Source organism: Cheilinus undulatus, linkage group 2 (assembly GCF_018320785.1).
Source record: "Cheilinus undulatus linkage group 2, ASM1832078v1, whole genome shotgun sequence".
Taxonomy (NCBI): domain Eukaryota; kingdom Metazoa; phylum Chordata; class Actinopteri; order Labriformes; family Labridae; genus Cheilinus; species Cheilinus undulatus.
This window is the reverse complement of record NC_054866.1, coordinates 48167041-48189057: the sequence shown is the minus strand read 5'-3', so window position 1 is coordinate 48189057 and position 22017 is coordinate 48167041. Positions and strand designations below refer to the sequence as shown.

General features: G+C 36.8%; 1 protein-coding gene across 1 annotated transcript; it reads left to right on the top strand.

Moving 5' to 3' along the window:
* Window positions 1-128: 128 nt before the first annotated feature.
* On the top strand, window positions 129-21423 carry LOC121522713 (cullin-5-like). Its single transcript, XM_041807324.1, has 19 exons — window positions 129-167; window positions 3060-3169; window positions 4497-4596; window positions 7035-7211; window positions 7541-7682; window positions 8351-8496; window positions 9491-9571; window positions 9864-9957; window positions 10797-10927; window positions 12248-12355; window positions 12449-12513; window positions 12615-12747; window positions 12859-12990; window positions 13247-13370; window positions 13456-13631; window positions 14318-14479; window positions 14766-14884; window positions 15289-15412; window positions 17001-21423. The coding sequence occupies exons 1-19, from the start codon at window positions 144-146 to the stop codon at window positions 17193-17195; spliced, it is 2343 nt and encodes a 780-aa protein (XP_041663258.1). The 5' UTR covers window positions 129-143; the 3' UTR covers window positions 17196-21423.
* The last annotated feature ends 594 nt before the right edge of the window (window positions 21424-22017 follow it).

The following is a 22017-nucleotide window of genomic DNA, read 5'->3' as shown; positions in this document are numbered from 1 at the left end:
AGAAATCCCAGGGACAGACTCACTGTGTAAAACGCTCTTAAAAATAGGAAAATACATTATATTCCATTGTACAGTTACCATGACCTAATCCTCATTAAGTATTTGTTCTCGCGAGATTCTACGAGGTGATAAGTTGAAGAAACATGGCGACGTCTAATTTGTTAAAGGTAAGAAGCACTTGAATATATCATATTCCCATATTTGTGTGCAGATTTAAACACATTTGTGGACACATATTTTACTACAACCGCGTCTATATATTCTTACTATGTATTGCACATAGGATAACTACTTCTAGTGAAAATACAGCGGATAAATACTAAAATAGGGTTCTGAAGTCACAGTTGCAACCGTTGTCGTTATCCGGTGTTTTGTCGGAGTCTATTTCCAAACGATTTATTCCCACAGATGTGAACAGAACATATCCTTAACTTGAACAATAGCCTGTTTTCTTCGATGATTTTCAACTTTATCTCAAGCTTCATTGTTGCCGTAGTCATAACATGCAGCGACCCGCTGCCTGTAGATACCTGTATCAAACCCTAAAACAACACCGGAGAGCTTGGGAAACGTTTACCAACGGGACTGTACTGTTGGAGACAAGAGTCTCTTTACCGTCCTCAGATCGACATTTAAGGTGTGCTGGCTAAGGGCTGCTAGCATATTTATTTTGGCTAGCTAGTAGGGCTGGGAAATGTGGACCAAAAATCACATCTAGACATGATTTAAGTGAAAGGCGATACACAATTTATATCTTGATATTTGTGCCCATGAAGAAAAAATGTCTATCAAAATATCAGAGTTACAAACGTTGATATGATTTCAGTTAAAAGCAAATGGTATTGAAACCTGTTTGATAACTCAGGAGCAAAAATAGAAGTTCAAGACACCCAATAGACAGTTTTCATTTTTAACTAACAAAGTTTTCAGACAAACTCCTTTGTACTGTCTGAATTGTTTCAAATGTCTATGACAATTTCCCTTTATTGAGTTTGTCAATATTTTTCAATTCAACTATTTATTTATTACTGCCATTTGTACAGTGCAGGTACACTGATTTTGTGTGCATCGCACCTAGAGTCAGTTCCACAAAAATAGAGAAAAATATTATAGAACAGTGTAAACAAGAAAGAGCATTGACATAGTTAAATTACCAAAATACCAAAGTAATGTACACTGTACAAAAAACTACTTATAAATATAAGAATCGTTGTACTATTAACAAAGGATGTGACATGAATATTTTCTCATCCTGATAATTGTTTTTCTTTTTTTTTTTGTAGTTTTTTTTTTAAACAGAGTTCTTTTTCTGCCAGCTCAGCCTGTGATTTATTTTTTAAGGCCCTGATTTTTGCAATCGAAGGATCTACTATTAAACATTCTACCTCAAACAAATATTTGTTGGTATAAATAGCCTTCCAAAAGAGATTTCCACTTCCCTTTTTAAATGTATCTGCTTGCCACGTCCAAAACTGGATTACAGGAAACACCACCAGCTGCCTGATTGAAGCTGTGATGGTTCAATTCACGCAGCTGCAACCATCCCCTGGAACATTATAATAATAACTTAAAAAACCGTCTTGTTGCATCATAAATCTATGGTTTGAGCTGGGCTATAGAGAAAATGTGGCTGGGTTGATCTACTGCTCATTTGGCTCTAAGGACCACCTTATTCCACAGAGAGCTCTTTAAGCTGGACCCCAATAATCTTTGAGCAGGCTCCTACCATTGTGGCTCAGACTGTTCTTGTCCTTCACAGACTACCCATTTAACCAACAGATAAACAAGAATGCGAAAAAACTTTCAATAACAAATTGATAAAAAAACAAGATAAAGCTCACTTAGAAACACCAAGAGTTCAGCCTCTGCATGAAAGTAATTAGGCTATTTTGGCTCTGTGTTTTCAGCAAACCTGAACTTTAATGTTTACTGATCTAAACATCTGAAAGTACAGATGACTGAGTCAGGTTGTAGCTTTTTAAATTGACTTTAGTTATCCTGTGTAGTTTGAAATTTAGTTTAACAGCTGAAGACAAAGAGAAGTAGAATTTTCCTTTTTTCTTTTCTGATCAAGTTCCTAGTTTTGAACATGGCTTTAAATATTTAGATAACGTTGTTTAAATGATGATGTTGATGCACAGTATTCTTGCACAAACGTTATGTGAACAGAAAATGCTTGTATACACTTATAGTATGTCAATTTTCTCTTACACTGACAGTGAAATGGTTTTAGAGTTTGTTCAGTTGTTCTACCCTGTAAAAATTTCTTCTTTGACTCAGCAGCTAGATAAACCAGTTGCCAGGATAAAATTGATTGGACACAGCAGATAAGCTCTGGTTACTATTAATGCCACATAATTTGGCTCTTCGCTGATGTTTGTAAACAGGGTCGATAACAATGCTTCTGTGCACGCCCAGTCGAAGCACGAGGAAATGTTTTAAAGATCTACATGACCATGCTATCAAAATAAAGGCCCTTTAAAGAGACTACTTTATCATCTATTTGATCATTTAAAATTCACGAACAAAGTGGTTTATATAATCAGCATAATTTTAATATCACTTCTAACAATATTGGTTAGATTTTTTTCCATAATTGAGCAGCACTAGGTCATGACTCACACTTCCCCTTTTGTGAATTTTAGGATTTAATGAAATGTTTTGTATGCTGCAGTCCTGCTGGAAATATATATGTGATACAGAAACTTGAAAATCGCTTGTCCATTGTAATAGAATACATATAAGATATGGCCTCACAATATAAATTGCAAATGTGCTTAGTTGGTGTAAAAACAAATTTGACCTGGTGGTTGATAGCACAGCCTTCTGTTATACAAAAAAAGTCTAAAATCCCTATTTTTTATTGATTTACAGGAACTTTAAGCCACCTAGGTTATATAAAATTTAAACAAGAATGTTGTATGCAAGCTGTTGGTCTGTCTTTTGTCTTTAAATTTCTTTTATGAATTTCTGCATGTTTCTCATCTTCATTGCACATTTTTGCTGTTTTTTTTTTTTGTTCCTCCTTTCCCTCCTCGTGTCCCGTACCTTTCATCCAGAACAAAGGGTCTCTGCAGTTTGAGGACAAGTGGGATTTGATGCGGCCCATCGTTCTCAAGCTGCTGAGACAGGAGGCCGTCACCAAGCAACAGTGGTTCGACTTGTTCTCGTAAGAGATGCCCTCTGCTTTGTTCTTGTGACCTGTCTTATCTATGTTTTATTCAAAAAAGTGGCCTGGAACTGGCACTTCTGCTGCTTTAGATCCTTAAAACAGCTGCATTACAATGACCACAGGATGGTACAACACACAACTCACCAACCTTAGCAGACTATTTTGGTGCATTTCAGCTGCGTGTATTAGCAGTCATAGGGCTTAGTTTATACCAACAGGTGATGTACTTTACATTATCCCCAAAAAATGTCATAAATTTGTAGATAAGCCTGCTGGATTTGCTCCACTCATAAACTTAGCATTAGTAATATCTTGTTTCCATAGTTTCAATGCCTCAACTTGATTTAGCGTTGCCTTATATAAAAGAAAGTTTCCTCACAGTAGCCGTTAAAGTCCAATTTATAGACATTAAGAGTATTAATTCTTAAGTATCCTTATGTGAGTGGATGTTGTGATTTAGATTACTGATTTCAGCGATTTTATTTAAAGATTTTTGTTGAGACATGATTGCCAAATTACACTGTTGGTGCTTTTTCTTATGCTCAATGCTGTGATTACATGAAGCACTTCTGAGTTTATTTGGAGTGATGAGGATTGTTGTTGCCATGCAGCATTAAAAACAACCTGCAAGATATTGAGATATTTCTTATTGCAATGTTGTTTCTTATTTAAATCAAGGGTATAGGGTTATACAGTGATGGACAGAATTAAAAACTCAAAAACTGTGTCCTGGGATATAGGAGTATGATGCAGAAATAAGAGAAATCCAACTGATATGAGCAACTTAAATTAACAAATAGTAAACAACAGAATAAAAGCAACAAAAAGAGGAAGTTTGTGATTTCTCTTTTTAGCCTTGAGGAAGAGGAGAAAAGAGAAAGCTAACTTAAACAAGTGAGATCATATATGAAAATAAAGACTCTAGGCTGTGTGTGCCCTATGTGGTTACTTACAAGAAGCAGTCGGCAGTATTTGTTTTTCAAAGAGATGAACATTTCTTTCTTAGTTTTTAATGGTAATGTTTTTAAAGCTTCCAGGACCCTGCTCTGCATTTTACTGCTAAGAAATATCACAGAAACTGTATTTGTTCCTTAGCAACACAAGCTTTTTAAAATTATGTTGTGAAGTACCCAGACTTCTCTGAGTGTTGTATTTTTTCAGTGCAGCAGTGCTTGCATTAGCTGCCTCACTGAAAGGCATTGTTCTGTGTTGGTTCAAATACACAAATTCAAACATGCTGCTATCCACAATTAAAAGTAGACATGATGAATTTTTGTGATAGAGCTGTTTTATCGTTCTGTCTATTCCTTTGTCTTCCCTTCAGAGACGTCCACGCTGTGTGTTTATGGGATGATAAAGGACCAGCAAAAATCCATCAAGCCCTCAAAGAAGACATCCTAGACTTTATCAAACAAGCACAGGCTGTGAGTAGTGTGTGTATACATCTGTCTGTTTATAGGCATTAAATATATCCCCTTTAATCTTAATCTGATCGTTCTTCTACATACACACAGATTAACATGAGCACACTTAGTTGCCGTCTGTTGGATTTGTTGAGATCAAGCAGAATGTCTCAAATACCAGATTTGAGCAAGTAGCAACTAAGGCTCAACTTAAAGCTGTGCCTGTGTTGTTTAATTTTGTGGAAGGTCAGATGATAAAAGGAGCCAAAAGAATTTAATCTTTTTCTACACAGAATAATAAAACTGATATAAAAATTAGTGTTGTCAAAATAACGTGTTAATTTTGATTAATTAATCACACAAAAATTGCGATGAATTAATCAATTAAAAATTAATACAAATAAATCGCATTGACGTCATACATCACTCTTTCCAACAACCATCTCCTGTAATGTTGTAAACTTGATAAAAAGAGCCTAACTTTTCGTATTTAAAAAAATTTTATACATCCAAAACATACGCACCATCCAGTATTCAGACAGCCTCTCTATCGCTTCTCCCTGCCTGTGTTAGTGTGTGACTCTCCTGAGTGCATGCACATACACAGAGACAAGCAATCTCATCTGTATGCAGAGACATGCTGCAGCACTGCATCCATAAATGCTGAATCTATCTACTAATGTGCAGACTTTACTGTTACTCTGTGTCACTGCTTTAAAACATCGTAAAAAGGTCCAATGCTGTTCAAAAGCACAATCTTTTGTTGCAAACTTTCATGACGTCACCAACAAGAAGCTTCTTACACTTATTCGCGGGTAACCAAAACTTGTTTAAGAGGAATGACAACGAAACCAGTGAAGAGGTGGAGAGACAAAGAGGACAGCCTGAACTGGCTGAGAGCTAGGGCTGAACAATTTGAGAAAATAATCAAATTGAGTTTTTTTCCCCCCAATATTGTGATTGCAATTAATATGCCATTTTTTTTGAGTTCCTTATGTTATGTATTAAAAAAAATCAATAAATCAGTCTATATAATAACCAGCACAATATTAGATTAAACTGGATCTAATTGTGATTATTTTGACTCATGTTGCAAATTTGATATGAATTGTATAGAAGGGAATGACCATTTTTATGTCATTCTCATTTTGATTGACAAGCGTGCTCAAAAACAAGAAAAGTCGCTTTTTTTGTAAGCTATTCTAAAAAAAGGCGCTTGATTGGTTGCATAATGTGTTGATCTTGTTATCTCTGCTGCACAAAATGTATAAAATTGACATTTTAACACACATTTTAGGTTTATTAAATATTGCAACATCTGCAATTTGAAAACTGGAACAGGCCATGATGCCATTTTATCTAGTATTCGATTAATTGCCCAGCCCTACTGAGAGCAGAGACATACAGCTGGTGTGTGCTTGAGGATAAGGAGGATGTCAAGTGTCAGTAATTACAGATCAGATACAGTAAACTGTGAATTAATGCTTAGTAATGTGAAAGTAAAGTCAAATATGGACAACAATGTATCATATAAATATACGTGTATAAACATATAAAAGATTATAAACAGGATTATAGAGTAAAGCTACCTAAAATGAGGTTGTACTCATATGATCTTTACATAAGATTAATTGTGCTTAATTAATCACAACAACTATAATCAATGAAATTTTTTAATCACTTGACAGCACTAATAAAAATTGTATCTCTGAAGTCACTGCAAAAAGAGCAAGTGTGTGTCCCTCACACTCACAACAGTCGTGACTGAAGGCTTTAAGGCAAAATTATTTCTGTATATTAGGGCTATCCATTAATTTCAATTTTATCAAAATTTTAATATGATTATTTACGATAAACACATTGCCAAAATCTAAATTTAATGCAGTAAATAAGAAAAATGTGTGTATTTAAATGTTGGATGGAGGGTAAGTCGGTGCAAAAGACATAACAAACAGGTTTCAACAAGAAGCGTTCCCCAGCGTTGTCACAAGAAAAACCTCGCTGTCACAACACTGAGGAAGACTGCTTGTCCAAACGCGTTTGTGTTTCTTTTGTACTGTCTTAGCAAGAACTAAACAAACTTGAAAGGACATCTTTGAGTCCTGATTCCTCATTTTTCTTTAAAGTCTTTTTGGCTGTGGACCTTAAGAAGTTGGATCATTCGAGTCTGTACCTATTTCGCCCTGTTTTGTAACACCTTAGATAAAGCCAAAATCCCAAGACAAAAAAAAGCCTCTTTAGTGTGTGTCACAGTATCTGCTGCTGTATATTTGTTGGAATAATGTATGGTTATATTACACGTACACCTGCTTTAAGGCACTCCAGTGTGCTGAAACTCTCCATTTGAGAACCACTGCTCTATTGTCATGCATCAGAAAATCTAAGGTCTTTAACAACCTGAATTTTTTATTTGTTGACCTCCACCACATCTAACTTCCTTGTATCTATTGTCATGGCAGCGTGTGCTGAGCCACCAGGACGACACAGCGCTGCTAAAAGCTTACATTGTGGAGTGGAGGAAGTTCTTCACTCAGTGTGACATCCTACCAAAACCTTTCTGCCAGCTGGAGATCACACTGATGGGGAAACAGGGGAGCAACAAGAAAACAAACATGGAGGACAGCATCGTACGCAAGGTGAGAGAAAGGAGATGAAGGAAACAGAGAAATCTGAGCCTTTAAGCTCAGGGAAGAAAAAGAAAAAAGGGAGGAGAGTTGATGAAATGACCATGACATACAAACAAGGAAGATAATCCAGATAAGGATGGATGAAAACATCTTGTTTTTGGGATGAGGTTGTGGATGAGGGATATTGACTCCCTGAGTAGATATAAAAAAAAGTTTATGTAAAATCCTCATGCATAAATTGGGGTGGATGGCAGAAAACAAAGGGTACCTTATTATTCAAGACAGTGTTGGTGTTTTTGATGTGTATTCATCATTGCCTCCTTCATATTTTTTTCTAGCTGATGCTTGACACGTGGAACGAGTCAATCTTTTCCAACATTAAGAGTCGCCTGCAGGACAGCGCCATGAAGCTCGTGCATGCAGAGAGGCAGGGGGAGGCGTTTGATTCCCAGCTGGTTATAGGTGTACGAGAGTCGTACGGTAAGAGATACAGAGAGAAACTCATGGCAGGCCAGAGAAACACAGAAGGACATATAATTTCTATTTTATGTTTGTAATAATGTGCCCTTCCTGAAAAGTTTCCTGTGGATGAAATGACAATTTCAAAATAAGGTTGCCAAAATGCCAAATGCTTTTATACTTTTCCCAGTACCTTATCTTTTCAAAATGACACAAGGTTATTTTTTGATAATAGGAAGTTAAAAAAAGCACTGAAGCACTGAAAAACTACAGATCCTTAGTCATAGTTTCACTGAAATCTTCAGCAAGCAAAAGAGATAGAGAAGTGGTCCATTCAGATTCACAAGATCACAAATACTGACATTGGTAGTCTTTTTGGCCTACATTTACTTACTTTCGATTACTGGTTATCCAAAAAATGATTTATCAAATGTGGGGCTCCCAGGACTTCTGTTTTTGTTGGGGTAGTTCTGAAAGGAGCATAAGTATAATTTGCTTTTTACTAATAATATCACAATTTTAAAATTTCTTTACAGAATGCAAGTCTCTAATCATTCTTAAGTTCTCCTTTAAACACACAGGAGACAATGTGAAAACTAGACAACTGCTTTTCAGTAAAAAAAAAAAAAAAAAAAAAAAAAAATCACTTCAGATGATAACCCCGTTCTTTCACCACCTTTTCTTCCCAGTGAACTTGTGTTCGAATCCAGAGGACAAGCTGCAGATCTACAGAGATAACTTTGAGAAAGCATATCTTGACTCCACAGAGAGATTTTATAGAACACAAGCACCGTCCTACCTGCAACAGAATGGCGTCCAGAACTACATGAAATATGTAAGTGTTATGCACCTGTCTAGGAGATTGGTGTGAAGTATAAGTTTTTAAAAAAAGATGTGATCTCCCCAGTCCCCACATTTAAAGGCTGGATCAAATCTCCAGTTTATTTGATACAAGTACTCAAAAAAGGGGACATTAACAAGTCAAACAAAGAGAATGAGGGTACTAAAGAGATGGCTCTAACTGCTTTCTAAAGAAGGTTTTCACCAGAAAGAAAAATACAGTTACTGGATTACCAACTAATCCAGGAATATTTACACAGATTAACAAATGATTCCCAAAACACAATCTTTTCACATGCTGCTGTCAGAATCACCACTAGAGTATCTACAGGTGGCCATATTTTATACCTGGGGATTTCTGCCTGGTAGTCCATCCAAAGTCACTTAGATCCACCTGGGGACCAACAAAGATCCACACACATACAGATGGTACTCTCACTCACAGAAACACACAAAACAAATGGACAAAGCTACACACACTGACAGAGCACTCACTCGAACACAAAAACAAGTCTCAACCTCCACAAAAAAAACAACTACATTCACAAAACAATACAACCAGGGCTGTAACAGTAAGCCTCAGTTATTTTGATTATTATAATTACAAGTATTAGTATGAGGGAGATGCTTTTATCAACATATCTACAGGAATAAGTGTTATAATCATGTAAGAAAGGCCTGCTGCTCCTTTGTTATTGTAACAGATGGCCAAAGCTTCAACTGGATAAAAAAAGAACAGGACAAAGTATTCAGTGTAATTAGATAACTGAAAACAGAAAACCATAAAAACTGACAGATCTGGTATTGCTGCAGAGCAGAGCATGATCCAGTCTCCTCAGTTGTTTTTTGTAGTTCCAGATGTTCTACAACAAAAAGCTGTTTTTCTTTATGAGAGCATTAATATACTTTGAGGACAGATGAGGGGAACTTACATCGTCATCTTTGCTCTGTGTGTGGTTAACTTTGTGTTAATGTGTGTTTTCTTGCAGGCAGATGCAAAGCTGAGAGAAGAGGAGAAGAGAGCACTTAGATATTTAGAGACACGTCGTGAATGTAATTCTGTTCAAGCAGTAGGTGGATTTGTTACTGTCAATACAAGCAACTTTGTTTTTCATATTTGTATCATATGATACAAGTGTCTTCTCTATTTATTTCCCTTATGTTATCCTGAATTTAATTTTATGCATTTCAAGTCTGCATTAAATACAGTCTATTAGATTTTATTTTAGATTTTGATAATATCAGCCACAATATTGCAGTTATACCAATGGTTTCTCTAAATCAGTTAAAGTTTTTAAAGAGAGATGATTTTCATTTCAAAATTTCTTTTGTACTGAGTCTTTCCTTTCATTTTCCTTGCAGCTTATGGAGTGTTGTGTAAACGCTTTGGTAACGTCTTTTAAAGAGACCATTCTCGCTGAATGTCCGGGGATGATCAAAAGAAATGAAACGGACAGTGAGTACTGCTATACTGTTGTCATATCAAGTGAATTTCTTTTAAGATTAACCTTTTGGGCTTTTTATGCCTTTATTGTGGAAGAGGTTATAAGATAGAGTTGGAAAGAGGTCAGAGAATGACATTTTATCTGAACATACCATGATATAGACATTGCGTTAGCCTAACTAACTTTTTTTAAGATTTTTTTTTTTTTAGGATTTTTTGCCTTAATTAAGATAGAACAGCTGAAGGGGACAGGAAACACGGGGAGAGAGGGAAGGGGGAAGGCATGTGCCAAACTACACTTTGATCAGTCCCACTACCAGCCTGTTGAGGATTGGAGCCTTTGTGTATGGGCACATGCTCTACCCACTAAGATAAACCAGCGCCCAAGCGTCACTTACATTTCACATGGAGACAGCTTCTTTCAGCTTTTATTGTTTTCCTGCCAAGAGGGACCGACAGAGCTGCACAACATGTGAGCTGAAGTCATAGTTAATAAGCATTATATGTCTTTTAGATTCAGAGAATTTTCCCAAACACTTTATTTGCCTTTTGATGTCTGTGTATTGTTGTGCTTTACAATGCTGATGACTCAGAGATTTTTTTTGTGCTGGGATTATGATTATTATGTAAAGTATGAGTAGTAGTGGTTGTAACAAAGCCACAGTAGTATAGTGGTTATAGTTGTAATGTTATCTTCATTCATAATTTTTTTTTTTGTGTATATTGACAGTCTTCTGCCCTTATTTACTTGGGCAGGAATAATGCTCCTGTAAAGTCTTTGAGTCAGCATATGCTTAATTGTCGGATTTAACCAATGTGCTTCTTGTTCTATGATTTTCTCTCTGGGACAGAGCTGCACCTGATGTTTTCATTAATGGACAAGGTTCCCAATGGAATAGAGCCAATGCTTAAAGACCTGGAAGAACATATTATCAATGCTGGATTAGCAGACATGGTGGCTGCTGCCGAGACTATCACTACTGTAAGTACTCAGACAAACTCTTCCATAGCCTTGTTATGAGACCTTATTTTAAACTTCAGTTCAATACTACAAAAAATTAAATAATATTGATACTTGTTTCAATACCACAGCAACAAAAACATATGCCCCAGGTGCTCATTGAGTAATTATTTCAATGATCAAAGATTGCAATCATACTCCTGCCTACAGGCTAAATTTCACAGATGTGCAGTCAAAGTATAAGCACTAAAGCACTAAAACACACCCCTCTTTATAGATGTGTTTATGATTTCAATTAAACTTTTGCTTCTTCATCCAGTTGAGAAATAATATCTGTTTTTCCTTAATTAATCCTTTATTTTAGCTGAAAGAACACACTGAGACCAAGGTCTCTCTCCCAGGGATGCCCTGCAGCAATACAATAAAATACAGAATAAGAAAATTATTTAACTGTTCAGACAGAAGCTTTTCCTCAGTACAAAACACATGAAAGTCTGCTTGGCTTTCCATCTAGCCACTCTGCTATAAAGCCCAGATCAGTGGAGGGCTGCAGTGATATTGTCCTTCAAGAACTTTGTCCAGTCTCCACACAGGATCACTGGAGCTCAGTCAGAGCTCTCGGGAACCTTCAGTGCTGCATAAATATTTTTGTAGCCTTCCCCAAATCTGTGCCTTGCAACAATCCTGTCTCTGAGCTCTGCAGGCAGTTCCTTTGACCTCATGGCTTGGTTCTGCTCTGATATGCATTGTCAGCTTTGAGGCCTTCTATAGGGAGGTGTGTGCCTTTTGAATTCATGTCCAATCAATTTAATTTACCGCAGATGGACTCCAGTCAAGGTGTAGAAACACCTCAGCAACCATCAAGAGAAATGGGAGGCACCAGAGCTAAATGTCTAGTGTTATTGCAGAGGATCTGAATACTTGTCAATGTGATATTTCAGTTTTGTTTTTTTTTTCATTTTTAAGAAATTTACTAAATTTTCCAAAATTCTCTTTTCACTTTGCCATTATGAGGCACTGAGTGTAGATTAATGAGAGAAAAAATGATCTAATTGACATGAAAGGACTGTTTATATCTTTATATTTCTGTATTTTTTTTCTAAATTTACAATGCATTTTTTTCTCAAATAGTAATACTAGTTTTTGTTATTTTAGTGTATCTTATACAAATTTATATTGGATACTTGCCTTTTTAAATGGAGCCAACTCAAAATTATTTCACATTTGTACCTATGACAGGTTTAACAGTACATATCTTGAATCTTGAAGTGTATGTTAAAGAGCCAATGTAATATTTTTCAGTTGTTACAGATAGCTGTGTTTGTGTTTCTGTGTGTCCAGGACTCTGAGAAGTATGTGGAGCAGTTGTTAACTTTATTTAACCGCTTCAGTAAACTTGTAAAGGAGGCCTTCCAGGACGATCCTCGCTTCCTCACAGCAAGAGATAAGGTCTGTCCACATCACTTTTTTAAATCCCTGCATAACTAAGTAATATAATATTAGACTTATCTTTCTGTATGGATATGATTTTGTTTCTCTCAGGCTTATAAAGCTGTCGTCAATGATGCAACAATCTTCAAATTAGAGCTACCTATGAAACAGAAAGGGTGAGTGGAGTTCTCTGTCCATGTGATATTCGTCTTTATCAAATTAGTCTTTTTTCAAATTTGTTTTGTGTTGGTAAATGTTTGTATGTTTGTTCAACCAGTGTGGGAATGAAAACCCAGCCAGAGTCAAAGTGTCCTGAGCTGCTAGCAAACTACTGTGATATGCTACTGAGAAAAACTCCTCTAAGCAAGAAACTCACCTCAGAGGAAATCGAGCTAAAACTCAAAGAAGTGGTGAGCTTCTGTCTGCTTTACCAGGGCTGAATCACTTTTTAGTAATTAATATTCACATCAGTTCAGTCCCTTTCCCTTATCCCTGATATTCTGCTTTCCCTTTTCTCTCAGCTCCTGGTGTTAAAGTACGTCCAGAATAAAGATGTGTTCATGCGATACCACAAAGCTCACCTGACCAGACGCCTGATTCTGGACATTTCTGCAGACAGTGAGATTGAGGAGAACATGGTTGAGTGGCTGAGAGTGAGTAATGCTTCTCTTCTCTTCCAGTTGTGTAATGCTAGTGATGAAAATGATGGGGAATTATCAATTTTATCATTTAAATAATGGATGATTTGGTAAGAGAATACATAAACATTAAAACAGTGCCAGCTTAGTTTAGTTTAATATTTAGCTCTTGGCAAAATAAACTAAAATAATGAAAAAGGTTCTCCTTTGCTTTATTGTCCTCCCCTTTGTCTTGTTTCATGCTTTTCTCTTTGTTTTTACATATTTTTAGGAAGTAGGAATGCCTGCAGATTATGTGAACAAGCTGGCCAGGATGTTTCAGGACATCAAAGTCTCAGAAGACCTCAATCAGGTCTTTAAGGAGATGCACAAACACAACAAGCTGGCGCTGCCAGGTACTACAGGCTCAAAACTGTGTAGTCATCTGAGTGAAAAATCAAAGTGTTTTCTTGTGAAAGATTTCTGATGTTCTCTCTGTAGCGGACAGTGTGAACATTAAGATCCTGAATGCTGGTGCTTGGTCACGAAGCAGTGAGAAGGTTTTTGTGTCTCTCCCCACTGAGTTGGAGGATCTGATCCCTGAGGTGGAGGACTTCTATAAGAGGAATCACAGTGGTCGCAAACTCCACTGGCATCACCTCATGTCCAATGGCATTGTGAGTAAATAGTAGAGTTAACCATGCAGGGTTTTGCTGACATGAAAAGGCAACATATACGTTGAAACTGTGAAAGTGGCTTTCCTGTAACTTTCGGTAATTGTGAGCTTCCATCGTAATTGGCAAACTCAAGAATACTACAGGCACAATGTGTAGTTTGCTCACAATAAAGTCCCCATTAAGTCATTTTCAGTGCATGGTAGTTTATTCTCTAATTGTTTATTCATTCAACTGACTGACACCTGATTGTGAATGTTGACTGCACGAGGAGTCTAAATGAAAAAAAACAGGACCTTATTTAGGACCTCATTTAGTCATAACACAGTTTTCAACACTCAAGGGAAATCCTTCTACAGAATTTTGGGGATAAATACGCATTTATCCTGTCATTCCCTGCTCCTCTCTAAACTTAGTCTTCTTCTTGTTCCCACATAGCTCTGTTTTTTTCTTCAGTATCATCTGCAGATTTCCAAAGGTGGTTTGACCATCCAACAAACAGCTCTTATGGAGTACACTGCCACATTTATAGTGAAATCCAAGTCAATTAGATAAAGAAAGTCTTTTGTATTTCCTCCTCCTCCTTCCTCTTCTTTTCAGAAGTTGTAAAGCTACCATACCAGAATGAATGATAAACACTGTGGTTGAACCCTCATTCTTCTCCTTTGTGTTTCCTCATCTCTGCTCAGATCACCTTTAAAAATGAGGTTGGACAGTACGACCTGGAGGTGACCACGTTTCAGCTGGCAGTTCTGTTCGCCTGGAACCAGAGACCCAGAGAGAGAATAAGCTTTGAGAACCTGAAACTAGCTACAGAGCTGCCAGACGCAGAGCTACGCCGAACGCTATGGGTCAGATCAAGAAAATATTTGAAACACTGTAGCTTAATCCATCAGAGTATTTGGATTACAAATATTTACTGGGGTTAAATGCATGCTTTGCCATTCATTATTGAGAACACACTGCTAAAGCTTTACTAGCCACAGATCTTTGCTTAAAGTCAAATCAACAGTACTTTACTGTAAAGTGGTTGGATATTGGTAGTTTGGAAGCATCAGTCAAATTTAAGAACTGTTCATAACTTAGGAAAAGATCATGTTTCATGCCTTTAAATTACCTTCTCTCATCTCTCTGCAGTCTCTGGTTGCCTTCCCCAAACTGAAGAGACAAGTGTTGTCTTACGACCCTCCAGTCAGCTCGCCCAAAGACTTCACCGACAGCACGCTCTTCTATGTTAACCAGGAGTTCTCACTCATGTAAGTTTTTGATCTATATATTAAGGAGTTTATAGAAAATGAGAAAATCTGACATACTCTTTGTGTGTTGTCCATTTTTCTGAAACATGCAGCAACTGTAAAGATAAAACAATGTTGTGACTGAAAATGTGAAATATGCCAGTTTTAGCTTGAAATTGATTCAAGATTTTAGTCAGTTGTGTTTTTTGAACAGCTGTAAATACAAAAAGTGTGAGAATCAAACTCTGATGTTATATTATTTATAAAGAAGCATCCATGTAACTGTAATGTATCTTTAGAAAGAACGATTTCATGCCCAAATAATTCCCAGCAACTTTGTGATGATGCCATGTGCTAAAAACTGTGGAGCCTGAAATTTTTTAATTATTGATCTGTCCATTTTTTTGTGTTTATCATTTTCTCAGAAAAAACTCCAAAGTCCAGAAGCGGGGTAAGATCAATCTGATTGGTCGACTGCAACTGACCACTGAGCGAATGAGAGAGGAGGAGAATGAAGGAATTGTTCAGCTTCGAATACTCAGAACTCAGGTAAAAATTAATCGCACTCATTGTTTTCAAGAATCTGCCAGAGTTTGAAATATCTGAGAATTTCAAAGTAATCATGACAAATTAAATCTATATAGATCTGAATTTTAATACAAAGTTAAGGAGTGATTCTCAAGTCTTAGCTGCAACACTTTTCATTGTGTTTGCATGTTAACAGGTCAGGGCTTTTAGACTGAGTGATTCCATCTAGAAAATAGAGGGTTAGCCTGTTTTCTTCCAGTTCTGCACCCAGAATAGACAGGAAATGATAAAAAGAGAGACAAATGTACCATGTTGTTGCAGATATGTATGTCCACGCTGGTTGAATATGTTTGTATTCCATTTCATGATGTCCCTGATGAAGTTGTCGTATTAAGTTGTTCTCTAAACTTCTGCTATAAGAGAACCTTTCTGTTTCGACATCTGTACATGTCAAAGGCAAGATGAAACAGAGTATGAGTACAGTTACAGTTTATGCCTTTCAAAGTAAAAGCCCAGTTTAGCATATCCTTGGAGAAACTCACCTGGTTTGTACAGAATACTTTTATTCTGAATTTTCCCCAGCTCATTTCAGTTATACATCAAATCAGGTCTCTTGCAGGAACATTTATTGGGGTAAAAGAAAGGACTATGCCAGCAGGGATACGAGGCCAACAGGCAGCACAAACACGCTTGGTTTGAAAGCTGTGGCTGTGTGCCAGAGCGGACATGCACAGCAGTTCCACGCAGCAAAACACGCTGCCACCCTGAGAGGCGATGTTTTCTGACACTGTTTCACATGCACTACTAAAAATGCATTGGAAATTACAGGACACCCTATTCTGAAATCATCCACTCTCATCAACTAATTTCATTGTTGACCATAAGGCCTCAAGAGAGCAAAAAGAAGCTGCTGAGAGCCAAATTGGCAGACAAAGTGACAGAGTGTGGCTTTATAATGGCAGTTTTTTGCTTCTACATGTACATTAAGAAAAGTTTATGAAGCAGATTGATTACGCACATTCATTGCATTAAGGCATCATTACCCCCCTCTTGTTCATTTATGTTGGATTTTCTTGAAATATCTCCCCATGTTGTCATATCAGCTCAATCCAGCTTAATGTGGAATATTACATGGGAAATTACACATGTATCTCCTTTGTATAATTCCAGACATTTTAGGAGTTTTGTGAACATGTGAAAACACCAGTAGTAATGCTTTTGTAATGTAAACACTGAGGGACAAAATCCTAGTTTTAAGACACTTTAAGTTAAATACAAGCTTTACAAACATCTGTAGCTTGGTCTAAGAAAAAGAAATCTTTTTAAACTGATAAGTCATTTTACTGAAATATTCCTGTATTTGTTTGTATCCTTCCATCATGGCTCAGCAAAAAAGTCAGTTTTATGAAACAAAATAAAATGAAAATCTTTCAAAGATACTCACTGCTTTGTAGAACTTATAAACCTTTGGATGTGTTTTTTTCAACAGATTTTCTGATCTTTTACATTAGAATATCCTCAGAGGATTGATTGGATTCCCATCGTGAATGGGTTAACAAGCACAGTGACTAAAAATGTTATTAATATTGTTTGTTTTGACTTTGTCCAGGAGGCCATCATTCAAATCATGAAGATGAGGAAGAGGATCAGCAATGCACAACTGCAGACGGAGCTGGTAGAGATCCTGAAGAACATGTTCCTGCCTCAGAAGAAGATGATCAAGGAGCAGATCGAGTGGCTCATCGAACATAAATACATAAAGAGGGACGAGGCTGACATCAACACCTTCATCTACATGGCCTAGACAGACAAGGAGGGAGCGCTTTCTTGCTCTGTTTTTTACTCCTGGCCTGTGATCAGCGCTTTAAAAACCTGCAGGGGGGCGGTGATGAAGAACAAAAGGATGTGTTTGAGGAAAAGGATAATGGTGATGATACAAATGGAGCGTGTCAAGGATAAGATGGAGCCTCTCAGCAGAGGTTTGGGTAGTGTTTTGTGTTTGTGAGACACCAGTTATTCATTGGAGCATCTTTTCGAAGCGTAGATTTAAGTCATGGGACTGTTTGTCTGTCTCTGCTGCCGTCTAGTGTTGATCAGAGGGAAAGGACTGCAGCGTGTGCCATTTGCCTGCAGCTCAAAAGAAAAATAGAGTGACATAATTAAAAAATTAAATACTTCCTGCCTTACTTTCATCAGCAACAGACTGCAAAAGAGGAGGAGAACCGAGGATGGAAGGGAGAACAAATGTTACAAGCTGATATCAATCTTTTGCTTTCACTAAATGCCACAGCTGCCATCTTAACAGCAGCCATTTTTGCATCCCTTATATTTTACATCTGTCTTATTTTTGAACTGGGAATGCAAAAAATCTACACGTGAAAGCTGCCATTATAGGAGTCGTGGACAATGATGGAGAGATTAGTTGAAACTACCGAGGAGTATTTTGCCAAATTGTGTGTTTGAATGTGTGTGAAGGTGAGTGTGGATGCTTTTGGGTGCATGGTGTGCATCTAGTCTTTTAGATGTTTGTATGTGTGCACTTTCAACAGCATGCTGCTTTATGATTTTTGTTTTGTTCAGTGGAGGATCTGTCACACTTTGTGGTTATGTCTATGAATGTTGGGAGAGTAAGACCAGCCACCAGTTAAATCCTGATATTTAGTTTTTCTATTAGGTTTAGTTCGTCGACAGGTAATCAAGTACTACCTGGAGACCCCTGTTTGTTTTCTGTGAACTATTTATTTGGTTTGTAAAACCTGTGATATGAAAATGGTGAGGGTGAACACCAATTGAATATTTAAAAGAAGGAAACATTTAGAGTTGTAACCGGGTACCTACAGTAATAACAAAATAAAACAAACACTAATTTCTAACCCTTAATGACAACAAAAGGCAAAAGTATTTTCATCATCTACGGTAAAAATCCTGTAAAACCAAGGGTATCATTTTCTACTAGATTTAAAACAGGGCTTGGAAATACTTTTATATTTTTTAACTAAATAATAAATGAAACATGATATGCATCTCTATATTTAGGTTCATGTTACTATCTTCAATCTTCCTACAAAAGCAGGTCTGTATCCAAACAGGAAGTGTTAGATTAAGACTGTAGAGTAACCTAAAATTGCACAAAAACAGTTTTGAACGCAAAATAGTTGAATTCTAAAATGTGATGAAAATGTATGAGATTAATCACGATTTCCAATGGAAATTCAGAGATTAATCCTTTGACAGCCCTAGTTTTTCAAGACCAGGAATTGCAGGTGACTCCTACTGACTGTCTGAATTGTACAAAAAATGGCAACATTTCTAGGGATGCAGGGTACTGGATTTTTTGACGGTAACCAATATGTTGTCAAAGAATCAGACTAAAATAAGTATGTAGGTCAAGCCCAAAACTCCACTGACTTATTTGTTCATATGGCTGATATTTATGGCTGATATAGGCAGATTTTTATAGCAAAAAAATTGGTTGTAGATGCCAGCAGAAATTGTCATATGTGCTGATACTGACATCCTGCTAATAATGTTGTGCATCCATAAACATTTTAGTATAATGAGGTTATGAAAAAAGTTACATGCTTAAATACCACACGTTTCAAAAATGATAAACCCTCCATTATTTCTTTCTTTCTTTTTAAAATTGATTTTAAACATAATCTTTCAGGCTTTTGGCCTTTTATTTTGATAGGACAACTGGTGAGTGACAGGAAATACAGAGAGAGAGAGAGAGAGAAAGAGAGTGTAGAAAGGCTTGCACCAAACAGTGCCAGGATTGGGATCCAGTGCATCAATAATAAGTGTTCCTGCTCTGCTAACTGAGCTGAATTAGCACCAGAATCTCCTTTATATAAATGATCGGCTGTGTTGAAAAGTACAGAGACTTGGTGATTCTCCGTCGTATTTTTAACCAAAAGAAAGAGAGCAACTTCCCAGTTCACGCAATTTTACAAATATTGCCAATATGTCTGTGCAATTCAGACTGTGTGCAGGAGTTCGTCTGCAATTTTTGATGATGAAAAACAATAAAATATCTGATATTGGGAGTCTAGGACTTATGGTATCAAACAGGGAGCAGTATCATTTGATTTTTACTAGTGATATAAATGCTGCAAAATTAAATCGAATTGACAAAATGATAGTTCCTCAAATAGATTTCAAATTGATTATTTTATGGACAGTGAGCATATAACTGTCAGTAGTCCAACTTTTCTATTGAGCGATATGCCTTGCATCTTTTTTCTTTAAAATCAACATGAACATAAATGTATTGATGTAACTCTATATCTCATTTGAAAATATATCTCTATATCTTTAAAACTTGGGATATTGCCCAGTCCCACTTTTAACTTATAAAGCTGCTGTTTTTTTACTTTCTCCCTCAGGATAATACTCTAACAGCATTTTTAGAGTTTTTCACACCCTCACTTCTCCATATCTGCCCAAACTCATGACACCACAATCTTAAACAGAAACGTCTCTCATTCTTAAAGTGACTATTGAAGCAAAGCAGCCACTGGAGGAAGTTGCCTGTCGTCCTATTGGATTACATGCTACTGTGTTTTGAGATGATTTTGGATGTTTTTTTATGCCTTTGTTGTTACAGTAATGTCGGAAAACAGGGGTAGAAGAGTGTGGAGTTCAGTCTAGTGGAGCACGTACCCATGAGAGACACAGCATTTAGCTGAATCAAAGATTACCCCAAGGTTTCAAGCTTCCTGACTTTGGTTTTGCCCTATCTTGTGTAGTTTAGGGGTCCATATCTCTCTGTGAGCTTCAAACTACTAATTAAAGTTCGGTTTTCTTCTGGTTGAGCTGCAAAAATGTCATGACATCCAGGGTTTCATATCTAAAAGACAGTAAAAAAGTGATCATTTGTCCATTTGTCAGGAGCCACATAGAGCTGAGTGTCATCAGCATAACTGGGAAGGGATGACACCACCATGGGGGAATGTGTAGAAATTAAAAAGTAAAGGTCCTTAAATTGAACCTGCTGAATACCTCACTCTGTTTGAAAGGATGGTCTTCAATTAAAACAAAATAATAATATGAGGTGAACCAGAGAGGGCTGTGTGCCATCTCAATCTGTCTGACAGAATCTGGTGGTCCACAGTACCAAAAGCAGCACCAGAACCAACAGCTTATTGTCAGATTTATTCTGATATAATTTACTACTTTATTCATCAGGGCTGTCTCAGTGCTATGATGTGTCCTAAAACCAGATGTAAACAAAATAAGGTCAACATTTCACCACAAAGCACTGAAAAGACTTGGCCATGAAGAAAGTTTGTCTAATCGGAAGGAACAAAGTAATTTACTTTGAGGAAGCTCTGATTGGTGGGTCAGTGGACCAGTCAGGAAGCCAATGAGGGGTCAGTTTTATAGAAACATAAAAGACATTTAAGATGGTTGAATGTGCATATTTAAAGTTTTATTCAAAGACTTTATCACTACGACACAAATCACTTGAATCTATTTTGCAGGATGTGAGAAACGGTGGTAAATAACATTACTGCCTTTATAGTGTTTTTTCCCACAATTTTAAATCTTCTAGGATCCTGACTGACTCAAGCTTGGTGATGTTTGAATGCAGTTATAGTTACAGGAAATGGAGATGTGGTGTCTGTGTGAGTCCTCCAGTGGCTAATTTTAGGCTGTTAAAAAGTCTCTGAAATTAAAAGTCATCAGCTTAAGAGTGCAGGGTCTGACTGCTCTGCTGGTCAATGAATTAGATTTGAAAATACATATTCTCAGAAGCTCTTGAAGCATTTCTCTCCAGGCACTTGTGAAGAGTGCATGTAAAAAACACTGTATTGTAAAAACTGAATTACTACCCCTTCTTTCTTTCATTACGTTATTTGTGAGAACATCTTGTTGATCTCTAAATCATGCTAGCGGACCGTAAAGTCATGTGATCAGAGGGGAAGAGGACAGACAACAGTGAATGTGTCAGATGTATTCTTTTCATATTTATTCTGTATTTATGAAGAATGTTGCTTTCTCTGTCAGTAAAATGTTCCTGTTTCTTTCTATGTAATGTGTTTTAGTGTACAATGATGGAGCTGACACAGATTTCATTAACAGCAGCTCTCCTAAAGACTGATTCATATCATACCTACAGTTTGATAAGTGAGTATGAGCCTGTGACTGGCAATAATCTGATTTATATTTAACATTTTCTCACAAAAAATAAGTTTAGGGAGTTGACCAGATATCAGCTCCTTTCTGGGGATATACAGGAAAGCATTTTTAATGTCTGCCTTGTTCTACCTGAACTGTAACAAACACTTCCTTATGCAGTTAAAGTCTATATGCACAGAGAACCTCAGTGGAGATTCTGCTGTTGATCTGCTGCACTGAACTTTATAACATCTTGAATATGTGGAGCACAGTATCTCTGTATGGATCACTTCTTTCTTGCTTGCTTGCTTTGCTCTTTTGCCTCCCTCGTCAATTTAATCAAAATAAGTCATGCATATACTATCTTATCCATTCTGCCCATTGTTAATAGAACCAGCAATTACTTCCTCCTTCTTATTATTATTAAGAATGAAGTGATAAACTGAACCCAAACAATGAGCTCAACATGCTACTCATGTAATATGAACCACAAAATGAAGCAGAAT